The 13,366-nt window shown below is 40.6% G+C and overlaps 1 protein-coding gene across 2 annotated transcripts in view; it reads left to right on the forward strand.

The window, feature by feature from the left end:
• Nucleotides 1-13,366, forward strand: part of LOC122912377 (tubulin-specific chaperone cofactor E-like protein) — a 156,859-nt gene that overhangs the window by 68,755 nt on the left and 74,738 nt on the right. The window contains exon 9 of one of the 2 annotated variants that reach the window (XM_044258065.1): nt 1,704-5,755. The exons of the other annotated variant lie outside the window; for it this stretch is intronic. Within the exon in view, the coding sequence (XP_044114000.1) occupies nt 1,704-2,022 (319 nt within the window). The 3' untranslated portion in view covers nt 2,023-5,755. Of the gene's footprint in view, nt 1-1,703; nt 5,756-13,366 lie in introns of those variants that run through there. 2 annotated transcript variants of the gene reach the window in all.

Below are 13,366 nucleotides of genomic sequence, written 5' to 3' on the forward strand. Positions count from 1 at the left end.
TTGTTGGTTGTGATATTTTTATCCTTTTAAAAAATACTGTTTTTGACACAAGTTTCGAGAGAAGATTCTGTAATCTCTTTCATCATAGCACCATCGTTTCCAAGAAGTTCTAAATAGATTTCAATCATTTGTTTTCTAAAGGGGTATATGTATTTTAATAATGTAAATTCCAGAATAGGAATGTAGTGTTTATTTTTTATTTACAAATTACTTATTCATCTATTATGTTATGTAATTCTCTTGACTGTTTTATAAGGTAGGGAGGGCAGACTTTTTAATCCCAGTTTTACTAATGAGAAAACTGAGATACAAAGAGATTGACTTGATGAGTCACACAGCTAATTATAAGATGGAGTCAAGACTCTGAAGTCAGATCTTCTGACTCCAAAGCCAGTATTATTTTACCATATACTGTTACTCCCTTTAATGAAAATGGTTACCTCCATGCTTACCCACACATGTCCTACTCCGTCTTTAATATTCCTACCAACCTTTTAACACTGACTTAACTGAGTTAAAGCCAAAAGTAGGGTGGGGGAATAATCTTACATGACCACTGTATTCTGATCCTGAATTAACCTCAGGATTTCTTGGTTATAATAAAACTGTTTTTGGGTCTTTTGATCATTTTTTCCTTCTCTGATTTGTAGAAAATTGCTCAACTTCCTCAGTAAAACCAGACCTTAGTAAAATCAGTAAAAAGGCTGGCAGTGGAGACAGGATTTTCCACATGGGAAACTTGACCTTATGGGCCCAAGTTTCACCTCTGTAACTCACTTTCCTCTTGGTAGCTTCTGCTCTTTATTCCTGCCTCAGTCAAGGAACTTGTATTCCTGGTATTTGCCATTTACAAGTTTTTCACAATAATTTATTCTTTTTTTTTTTAAGGTTTATTTATTTATTTGAGAGAGAGGGAGAGAGTGGTGGGGGAGCAGGCAGAGGGAGAAGGGGAGAAGGAATCTCAAGCAGCCTTCGCCACCCAGCATGGAGCCCAACAGAGAACTCAGTCTGATGGCCCTGAGATCATGATCCTGATGAGATCATGACCTGAACAGAAATCAAGAGTCAGATACTCAACCGACTGAGACACTGAGGCACCCCTCAGGAATGTATTCTTGACTCTTCCGCAAAGACCTTCTTTATAGCCAGTGAGACTACACTGAACACTCAAACAAAAATCACTGAAAAACCTGGATTAACAGCTCACATACAACTGGATTTTTTTGTTGCGGTTTGTAAATTATCTTCTCTGGTGGTCAGAAACTGGCCTCATTCCATCTTCCCATCTGTCACCAAGGAACATGTGCTTAGATATATGCCCTTAATGATGACACCCAAGAAAGCAAGTTCTACAGAGTGATTAGACTTTTCTCTGTAATCCTTTTGTCTGCTTTTCTAAGTTTTCCTTTCCTGCCTAAATCTATTCTTCGGTAACAATAAACAGCAGGCATGGTGACCATCTTTAGGACAGATTCCTCTCCTATCCACAAGGATGTGGTTTTATTGTGGCCGCAAAAGGGCAGCCGTATCCGATCACAGCTACACAAATAGTTCGTCAGGCAGATAGGTGGATGGAGATGATATTAGAATAGGATTGTAGCAGTGTCGCTCACTGGAGTTCTGAAGAAGTTCATAGTTCGTGTGCCAGTGGCTTAACCTGACACTGTTTTTTTGTTTTTTGTTTTTTTTTTTTATCCTTCTAGGTATCATGAACTGATTACAAAATATGGGAAGTTGGAGCCTTTGGCAGAAGTGGACCTAAGACCACAGAGCAGTGCGAAAGTAGAAGTCCACTTTAACGATCAGGTGGAAGAAATGAGCATTCGTCTGGACCAAACAGTTGCAGAACTAAAGAAACAATTAAAAACTCTAGTGCAGTTACCCACAAGCAACATGCTTCTCTACTATTTTGATCATGAAGCACCCTTTGGCCCAGAGGAAATGAAGTACAGCTCTCGGGCACTGCATTCTTTTGGCATTAGGGATGGAGATAAAATTTATGTGGAATCCAAAACAAAATAACCTCGACCAGCCTTGTAACAAACACATACATAAGGACTTCTTGCAGGGCATTTGTTTCCAATGTGGTTTTCTTTAGGAGGGAGAAGGTTGTTCTGTTTCGTTTTGTTTGGGTTTCGGGGGGTTTTGTATATTTTTTTCCCCCTAGGATGGGGAGGGGGCTGTTTTTGGTATTTTCTACCACAGATTTCTTCAACTCAGCCAGCAGAATTGGCCACATCTCCATTCCCTGTGCCCTCCCTCGTGAAAGATGACCAAGAAATCGCCGACTTCTTACTGTGTTCACTGGGCTGCGTCTACCACTTGGTTCTCATGACCATTTAGGTATATTTGTGAAGATAGCATGAGCCGTGTATCCTCCCCATGGAAGGGTAACTTGTGGATTGAAATCAGGAGCAGGGAGCTTGACAGGAAGGGCCAGCACTTCTCTCCCCCAGTTCTTCCGTTATCCTTCCCTCTCTCCCTCCTTTCTTGTTGTGGTTCAGATTTTCATTTTGACTCGTGTCAGCACGTGTTCACCTAATAGTTCTAATCCTGTCCATAAGTAACTTCTCATTTCTCAGTGTGGACAATCTTTTCATTTCTCCCTTTTGAAATAATTATAGTGTTTTAGGCATTTTTCAACCTGATTCTGAACTCAGGTATTCCGTGAGAATCTGTAACTCTGTTAGGATCTTGAAGACAGAGAGTTAAAACTCCAGGAAGACTCGCTGCTGTCCTGGCGGCGTGGGCAGAGTAGCCTGGGCCCTTTGTGTGTAACCACATCCATTTCAGTGTCCCGCACAGAAGACGTCCACTCTAACTTCCATAACACAAAGCGTGTCACATGCCACAGTCCTTTTATTTTTGCTTGTCGAATGTACTTCCTCATCTCTAGCTATCTTTCTCATTACTTTAAACCGTTGGGAATAGAGGTCTGACTTTCTGAAGAGCCCAGTAGGATAATGGATATACATGCCGGGAGAGCTGGGAATTAGCTAGCTGACTGTCCGTGGCATGTGTGAGGGAGTAGAGTGGGAGAAAAGTCAAGCCATCCAGGAGGAAGAGCATTGTGACTTCCCTGCCCATGTCGTCATTTGAAGCCCTGGCTATTACACTTTGCATTAAAAGTGGGAAATCTTAATCAAAGGGAGTTCTGATTCCCAGTTCTTCCCTAGGATGCTGTGATGTCATAATTGGACCCTTTTTGTTTTGCATTTCACCTTAGTTGCCCCTCCCAAAGAACAACTCTGCCTAATCTATGAGTAAAGTCTAAGTGTCAAAACTTCAGAATTGCCTCCAAGTCCTATTTTTCGCAGTAGCATATTTAAAGCACTTTTCTTTAAAAGCTAGTTCCTTACCTGCCCCGAAATCTTTGCATTTGTTCTTGTAGTCCTTCATTAAACAGGGTAACCCCTTTCTGTGATAGATGTCTTTCTTGGTCTACCATATTTACAGATGGGAGGCTTGGGGAAGGCTTGGCATCACTAAGGGCAGGTGATGTGCACATGAAGTATTTTTCCAAGAATGTAATCATTATCTGATTGCATTTGACCTTTTGACCTTTGTTATAGGATTCCACCACTCCTATAAAATCCTTTAATTTCTTACGAAATTTTTAGATAATTCTTGTAAATTCTTCACATCTGCAGAGTTGTGATTATTATTGCTACTTTTTAAATTTTTCCTATTTATTCTCTTAATGCACTTCAGGTTCAGTATCTATAAAGCCTTTGACCCAGTCCTACTGAGTCAAGTCTACATCCACTGTAACATTAAAGGTGGAAACCAAAGGGTTTGAGAAAGATGAATGAAGCCTCTTCTCCTTCTGCTGCAGACTTGATCTTTCAAAATCAGCAAGAATGAGCGATGGAGATCCAGGCTGGGTAGAGACAAGAATTAATTATTTTGCAATCACATTTTCCTGACAGATTTTTGGAAGTGGGAAAAAAGTGTGGCAACAGTGTCATGAAGATAAAAACTGTGGGTGCTTTGTGTAAGTGCGCATGAGTGCAGGCAAGTTTGAGAGAGAGAGAGACAGTGTAACTGAGCCCGTCATTTTTGTCAGCCTGGGAAACAGATGCACTCTTTTATTTTTTTGAGGTTGTATGACCCCTGACTGTCCCACAGCAGAAGGCAGAGCAAACACTTGGGATGTGCTTTAATCATAAGTGGAATGGTCACAATTAATAAGATATTTTATATATGACAAAAGTTTTATGAAATGCTTTTTTACTATTAGAGACCTGTTCCTTCTGTTATGACAGAACACAGTGTCCATCAACTGCAGGCCTAATTCCTCTATTATACAGTTGCATGTCAGGGGAACTTCTCATCTAATTCAGAGGGTGTGGGTATTTTTAGGGCATTGTAATTGATGGTTTTAATAATTGCTGAACAATTTTTGATTGAGACAAAGTCTAATGCAATGACCGGTCTTTCAGAGCTGCAGAACAGAAGTAAAAGAGAAAAGCTATTTGAGCATGTGTACTTGTAGATTTATTTCGGCAGCTGAGTAAAGATGCTGCTTTTGAAATAAAATCGGTGCTGTGTAGACACCTTGTAACCCAAATTATTTTTGTAACAGGCCAAAAAAGAGGAGACAATAGACCATGGGCATTTGAGTCTCAAAGTTATGCATCATCGATGGCAGCAGCTTCTCTGTATTTTAATATTGACTTCCTCCACATGCAGCAAGAGCCTGTTATTGGCATTTATAAGGCAAGATGCTGTCCGAGCCAGTATTATAGATAGGTCTCTGCAGGCACAGTGTATAGAACACATCTTTTTAAAAATAGAAATTCCTTTCAGTAGAGAAAAAGGAAAGGAGTCATAGAAGAAAGCCAGATCAAAACCAAGGGATCCTCTGTGCCCACATGTAGCTGCTGAAGCCACAATAGAAATGGGCTTTCAAAATGGAATTGTTGAAATAGCTCAGATTGCTTTAAAGGAGGGGGGGAAAAGTTTAGAGTCCTGTGTCTTTTTTTTTTAATTATTATTATTAAAAGTTTCTTTTGTTTCTGCAACCTATTGCCACCATGTCCATAAACACATAAGAAAGCAGTGGATATCCCCAACACCTTGTTTCTTTTAAGACCTGTGGGTGAAAAGAAGCCCAAAACATGAGCAATGTGTAACAGAGCCACATGTTATGATGCTTTGTGCTAAGATTTTGTTCACTTAAAGAAATGCAAGTTCAGTCCTCAACAGGTGTTTCGGCTGCGTTGCTAAGTCAGCGGTGTCCCAAGCAAAGAACACTGGGTGCACAAGGAACTGACCCCCATTTGAGGCACACCGCCGACGGCTCTTCCCAGTGCACGTGTGAACGCGACTTGCTCCGTGGCAAGTGCTAGGCCCTAGGGCATATAAAACAGGAATACAAAATAATAGATCGTTCTAAGCGATGTCATTTCTGTTTATGAATTTGATTTTTCCCTTCATTTCATGTTAGATTGAAAATGCAAACAAACTGCTTTCCAGTACACCCAGAAGCTATCTGTGTTACCAGATGTGTTGTGAACACTCTATTTTTCATAGGTGCTTCCTTACTATATAATATGTCCATTGTAGTGATGGAGAGGGACTGGGCTCTCTCAGGCTCTTTACTTGCCAGTTGTCTCCTGCAGCTAATGGAAATATATATATTTTATTTTAGAATATAATTTAAACATGAAGGTCTATTCTTTGCACTTTTTATTAATACATATATATAAATATAGATAATCTTTAAAAAAATTAAAAATCCAAGTCCACTTTCTCTTTGTGTTCTGGTTTTTTTCTGGAGTTCTGGGGCCAAGATACATGCTTATTTTTATATAGTCAAAGGTCGACATCACTACTGTGGTTGAGTACTGTGGGGAACTGGCCAAAGCGGGGAAGAATTGGACCATTTTGAGAAATTTCACTGGACTTTTGCCATTTAGAAATGAAAGCTGTAAAACAAAGATGTTAGGAAGCGTGTCATTGCTTTTGTGTTAGCAAATTCTTATACTTCTAACAGGTACTTGATACTTCCTTATTGTCCTTTTAAGGATAAAGTCCTCCCTTTAAAATAACTGGCATCCTCTTTTTTGAGTAAGGATGAAAACCTCAGTTGGATGCACTTAAATTTCTTCCAAGTGACACTTTTTTGTCTTCAGAAAATAATTTTCTGTAAGAATACGAGTTTTGGACACTTGAACTCTACCCACATCGATAATTTCTTGGTAAGCTATAATGAGCTAACTTTATATCAAGAATGATGGTCCAAGAACTGTACTTTATTTCTGTATATAGAAGAGTCCATTAACTTCTCTCTCGGTGTTCCAGAAGGGTGTGAGTATCACGATCTGTTTAAATTTAAATATTTCTGCCTCTTACTTAAATTTCAAAGAATATACTTTCAACTTCTATACTAAATGCTATTTAGTTAATATGTATTGTGAGCTTCTCCAAGTATACTTGCAAGGTAGACATATGTCAGGACATCCAGTACCCACTGGGCTGAAAGATACTGGGACTCCCACTAGTTACTAGGATGCATGTAAGTCAAGAAAGTTAACCTTTGAGAAATGAAGTCACTTTCTCTTTCCAACTCACCTCTGGAAAGGAAGTTAGTTATCTGTGGTCTCCAACTTAGAAGTTCAGAGCTCAAATTCAGCCAGTTAACTTCTAAAACCCATATAGGTCATTTCTTATACTTTTAGCTCTTTTTAAAGATTTTATTTATTCCTCAGAGAGAGAGGCGGTTGCAGAGGGAGAAGCAGGGTCCTCATCAAGCAGGGAGACAGGACTCGAGGCTCCATCCCGGAATCCTAGGATCACTACCTGAGCTGAAGGCAGACACTTAACCGAGTGATACCCGGGCACCCCCATCTACTTTTAACTTTTTAATGTCACCAGGATTTAGGATCTGAGTTAATCCCTGAAAGGAATAACATACCATACTGTAACTCCTTAAAATATGGCGAGTGAGACTAACACTGGAAATCTTTAGCTTTTTTTGTTTAACAAACATTTATTAAAATGTTCAAATATATATATTTGTCATATATATGAATATAATAAACAGGAGAGCTTCTCATGCTAGCCTCCCAACTTACTCTGAACTAAAGAGAGCAATGCAACTGGGGTTTTTTACAGTTTAGCACTATTCTGTTGAGTCAGTGGCATTTTTACAACCATTTTTCAAAACACTGAAGGAGTGGTCTAAATAATAATTGATCCCAACAGCGCAAACTAACGAAAGGAAATCAGTTCTTAAAGTAAGAATACTACTAACTGTTCAATGTTTTGTCTTAGGCTTTTCTCCGATGTGACTTAGGCACCTGAATAATTTGCTTGCGCTCTATTTGAAGGCACAGCTATTAAGAGGGGACTAACAAACCCAAAACCCAGGAGGAAGGAGAGCCGTAAGTGGACAGAGTTGCTGTTGTATGAATCCTTGCCAATCCTATGTCCGAGCTTACCACGCTTCTTTCTCACGTTTCTTCTAAACTCGAATAATGAACATTTATTACACCCAGGACCCATACTAGGTGCTTCACCTATATTTGATCTTCATGACATCCCTATGAGGTTAGCACTGTTGTTATCCCCATGTTTTTACTCGTGAAGGGAGTGGCACACAGATAGGTTAAGTAACTGGCCAAAAGTCACCCAGTTGGCTAACAGAGTCAGGATCCAAACCCAAGGAATCTGGCTGTGGGATCCATGCATTTAACAGATACTATGTAATACTTGCTCCTAAAGTTCTCCATTACCCTCCACACTCATGCACACACACACACGTGCGCACACACACACACCTTTATTGTCAGTCTTTACATTTCATTAAGAAGAGATGTTCCACAATACCCATCTGCTAAGTTGATTTGCTCTGTAACAACAGCACTGATGTGGCCGATGGCTCTGAATCCCAATTGGAATTTGTCCCCATGCCCTGTCAAGAATTGGGAGATGACAGTGGGTGTGTGCCCTATTGTCTTCCCTGTTCCTCTGACAGGTCATTTGGGCATTTGTGATGGGCGCCATTGACAAGAATAAGTAAAACAGTAATATGAGGCAAGGAAAGTAAGAATTTGGTTTTTAACCTGAGGACATTCTAGAACCTTAAAACTTCGTTGCAGGAAACAGTCAAAGGTACGAGAGGTCACTCATTTTGAACTCCCAACTTCTATCAAAGAGGTAACAGTGTTTAAGTGGACTGAAAACGGGTGTTATCAAGGAAGAAAAAAAATGTTTATAGGTGAATGCAACCTGTTGCAAAGGTTTTGTTCCAGGAAAGGATGAGGCTGTCACTGCTGTTGTTTCTCCTTAGAATGTAAGGAAGCGCCTTGTGAAGAATATAAATATTGCTTACAAAATAGAGGGGACAGGCTATCTGTTATGTTCTGCAAGATCTAGATCTGCCAAAAATTATAATGCGATTTCAGTTTGTCAGTTCTTACAGAGACTTCATCCTTGGATGCTTTGTCGTCACTGTATGTAATACAATTAAGGTGTTAAATAAATGAGAATGAGAGGAGGCAGACAAAAAAAATACAGAGAGAAGAGAAAAAATGTTTTCTGAAATATGTGATACATTGGAGGGCAGATGTAAGCTCTACTCCACTATCGAGGAGTAGAAACAGGCCATTATGAATTGCTTTGGCTGTGTTAAAATTTGGTTTGGTTTGATTTTCAATTTGTTTACAAAAAAAGAAGTCTCTTCAAAAACCATTTGAATCTATTTTCTAAATAGAAAATACTCACATGGTTCAAAAATCAGATAAAAAGATGGCATACATTAGAAAATCCCACTCTAACTCCCTGTCCTTCATTTTTATTAGTTTCTTATGTGTCTTTCCAGAGTTTACACAAATAATAGCAAATAATTTATCTTGTTCCCCTTTTATACAGCAAGGTTAGCATATTATACGCACCTTTTTATATATATTATACGCACATATAAAACGCACTTTTTTTTCACTTGAAACGTATCTTGGAGATCTCTGTAGCAGTACATTGGGAATCACACTGTCCTTTGTTTGCAGTATAATATATAATATTCCATTTATAGACATAATTTATAATTTATTTGGCTCAACCCTCATTGATAGACATTTGAGTTTTTCCTCTTCCTTTCTCTTTCTCTCCCTCCCTCCAACTCTCCCTCTCTTTTATTTACTATGTTCAGTTTGCCGCAGTAAACAGCATATGTTCTCTTACATACTTGAAATGAATCTATAGAACACATTTTTAGAAGTGGGATTGCTGGATGAAAAGGCCAAAGTGTTTGTAATTTTGGTAGATGTTGCCAAATTATTCTCTGCTAGTCATACCTAAAAAGGACTTTTTTCCCCCAGCTTTATTATATGTCCCATCCCTGCACAAAGGCTTTACTGATCTTGTTCTTGATATATGATTCCTGGTTTGTGCAAGCAAGCTAGGGTCCTCCCCAATTAGGCATGCAAAGCTAGGCACCAGAATTCAACGCATTACAAATTTGCATGAGCCCTGCACATCATCTGTCCTATGAGCCATCTTTCCTCTGGAATCTAATTTTTTAATCATTGGTGAGATTTCACCTGTGCAGGAGAAGGTATATGTATTATTTATCCTTAACAATGTATGAGCATTTGTTTCAGCTGAGTGCTCTTGAAAAGTGATGGATTAATAGCCCTGATACCCTCTGCTTATTGTCTACAGGAAGCTTTGATCAGAGCTGCTTCTCACAATCAATGCAATTCTTTCAGAGGAGCGACTCGGTACTACGTGGTGAATGGGGAATATAGTGTGTCTGCCCGCCCCCCTTCCAGCTCTGTCGCTAATGTGCTGGCAAGGATGTTAGAATAATGCCCATTGTGAGCTTTTTTGGTTATATGGGTCTCCGTAGAATTAACTATTCCAAACTCCTTGGCTAGATACAGATACTAAAGTTGCTTTCAGAAAACATCTTGGAGTGCTTGTTCAGATTTCAGAGATGACCATCTTTTATTACATCTTACATCTAGAGAACCTTGCCGATTAGTTAATAAACATTAGTGAGTGTCATTCAATGTGGTTTTCAAAGAGCCAATGCCATTTTTCTTAGAATTAAGCCATATTTTTTTTTAGCGTAGTCCGAGCTCAGTATCTAGAATGAAAAAGATCAACCCAAAAAGAAATATTACTTAAAGGCAAATAACATTAATTCTTTAAAAAGCAGGTTCCAGGTCATTTGTGTACAATTTGGACTCCCGATATTTCCAGTTAAGTGATTATCACCATGATACTAATGTATATGAAAAAATTTAGAAATAATTTTTACATCAGGTTTTGTTTTGGCTTTGTTTACTTTGCTTATAAGAAACAAAACTGAATGGTTTATATCCAAAAGACAAGAAATAACAAAGGTTGGTGAGAATGTGGAGAAAATGCACTGTTGGTGGGAATGCAAACTGGTACAGCCACTCCGGAAAGCAGTATGGGGCTTCCTCAGAAAACTAAAAATAGTGCTACCATATGATTCAGTAATTCCACTTCTGAGTGTTTACCCAAACAAAACAAAAACACTAATTAAAAAAGATATATGTTTATTACAGCATTAGTCACAATAGCCAAGATAAAGCAACTCCAATGCCCATTGATAGATGAATGAACAGAGAAGAGGTGGTGTCTGTACACAGTGGAATATTACTAAACCATATAAAGGGAAAGTTTGCCATTCATGACAGCATGAATAGACTTAGAGGATGTTATACTAAGTGAAATAAGACAGAGAAAGACAAATACCATATGATTTCACTTACAGGTGCAATCTTAAAAAAAAAAAAACTAGCAACAACAACAGAGAGACAGAAACAGACTCATAAATACAGACAACAGGGATGCCCAGGTGGCCCAGTCAGTTAAGCATCTGCCTTCCACTCAGGTCGTGATCCTCAGATCCTAGGTTCGAGTCCCGCATCAGGATCCCTGCTCAGCGGGGCGTCTGCTTGTCCCTCTCCCTCTGTCTCTTCCCCTGCTCATGTTCTCTCTCTCTCTCTGTCTCAAATAAATAAATGGCATCTTTAAAATCAAATAAATAAATACAGAGAACAAGCTGGTGGTTGCCAAAGGAGAGGGGGAGGATGAAATGGGTGAAGGTGATTAGGAAGTACACACATTCATAAAATAAATAAGTCACAGAGATTGAAAGTACAGCACAAGAATACAGTCAAGAATATTGTAACACTCTTATTATCGTGCTGCGCATTTTATAATGTGTATAACAGTTGAATCACAATGTTGCACACCAGAACCTAACTTAATATATGTTAACTATACTTCCATTAAATTTAAAATGTTTTTAATTCAGAAAAGATGAAAACCCAAAAGAGTACATGAGCATCCCAGTTTATGAAAGTTAATCTAGTTATCTAAGAGGGAGGATTCCAAGGCAGCAAGAGAAGCAAACATCTAGACGTGATGCCCTTCAGAATCGTTTCATTCTGAATGTCTTTACTGTTTAGGAGAAGTCTTCAGGAGCATAACTGCTTCCGCATCAACTCTTCCATCTCAAGGATCCTGCTATGGATAACTATCATTTTTCAGGGAGAAAGTAAGTATAGCCTTAGACGTAACCACCTTATTGAACTAGATCTAGGAAGTCGAACGTCATTGAATCATTGGTTAAGGGGTAGAAACAACTACACTCCAGAAATATCTGGAACCTCCATGGCAGATTATACAACAGAGCAAAATGTTCTGTTGCAGAGGGCTTGTAAATTTATTCAAAGCACCAGCATCCGAGATTCAGTTCTCTGGGAAGCAGATGCCAAAGTAGAGTTAGGAGTGCAGAAGGCTTATTGGGGAGGAACCTGTGTGAAAGTGAAGGGGAAGGAGGATTGGACAGGAGGGGCACAGACCATACTGTAGACCTGACAGTCTGCCAACTCAGTATGGTGCTCTGGGGCAAAGAGGAGTCCTGCCTGGGGCCCTTGACCAACACTTTTCTCAGTCATCACTTGGGGAAACACAACAAGAACATAACTTCAGCTTGAAACTGATGTAAATACTGAAGGAGCCAAAGGCCGGAAGCTGTCAGCCTACCATATCCTTGTGGCAGGAAAGCACTCCTTTCTCGAAGGCGGATCTGAGCAGTGCACCTTTGTATCTACCACAGACCACTCCATGCAATGTGTAGATCCCACTCTCCATGATGAAGACCACCTCCTCTCACTCTCTGGTGGCTCTCTTTTCCTGTGTGGAACCTTAGAAGAGGACGGTTAGGGGAATGGACTATAGCGCCTGTCACTGCAATTGATTTCAGGGTCACAACTGGTAACCATTGTCTCCTGCTTCCACTGTCATCTTATCACCTGAGCCGTCACCTCTGCTGCTCTCAGTGTTTACCTAGTGGTTTCTCCCAAGCCCTAATTCCTAAGTAGTCTGAGACCCTAGGAAACATGTGCTGCTCAGACTTAGGCAGGGGAGTACGAAGAGCCACCAAAATAGATCACCTGAGCTCTAGACACATTATCCCTTGAATCCATCATGTCATAGCAGCCCCATCTCCTCCTGCTCCTCGGGGCAATGACCCCTAACAGGATGGTAGCCCATCTTCATTCCTGCTAGTCTCTGAACAAAGAGCCCAAGTGCCCAAGCAGCAGCGCAGCCATAGCTTAGAGCTCCTTGGGACTCTCGCTGTGTTCCCCGGTAAAAGTGTGCCCTCTGGGGACCAGGATGTCAGTCTGCACAACCCAGAGATGAGGGTGGGCAGCACAAAGTCCCTTAGTAATCATTGGGAGTAGTGGGTAGCAGGACCACCCCGGCTTCCACATGTTGGTTCCCGACCAATGTATTCTTCTTCCTCCAGGGGGCGCTGCATCATACGACTCTGACTCAACACATGGGCAGTACACTGGAGGGCGGTATGCCACCCTCTCAGTGCCCTCTCCAAGCCTGTGGCTCCCCTGCTCCTTCGACCTTTCCTCTCAGTGCTGGAGCTGGTGGCATCTTCTGTGTCATGGCATTTGTGCTCCGCCAGTGGATCCTATAGTCACGGGCCACACTCGCATCCCCTTTCTATAAAGTAGGTTCCCTAGTCCGATGTTATTTTGCATGCAGTTCTGTGCCTATGGATCAGGCATTCTAAAAGCCTTTTATTGATGGTAATGGCTGAGGGTCTGTGGGCAGGAAAGCTGACCCATAACATGGAGTAGAGGTCCATTCCTGGGGGAAGGAACTACTGGCCCCTCCAATGCAGTCATTTTGCCTCCAAAGGGCCAGCTGGTCTCCCCAAGGAACAGAGACACATGGCGGGCTTAGCTTTCATCTCTGTGATTGGCAGGTTGTATGCTCAGAGGCAACAGAAGCTAGGCCAGCCTTGCTGAATGGGAGTTCATGCCACTGGGCCTATTCCTAACCTCCGTCCCTGCTGTGTGGC

This window comes from Neovison vison, chromosome 7 (genome assembly GCF_020171115.1).
Source record: "Neovison vison isolate M4711 chromosome 7, ASM_NN_V1, whole genome shotgun sequence".
NCBI lineage: Eukaryota > Metazoa > Chordata > Mammalia > Carnivora > Mustelidae > Neogale > Neogale vison.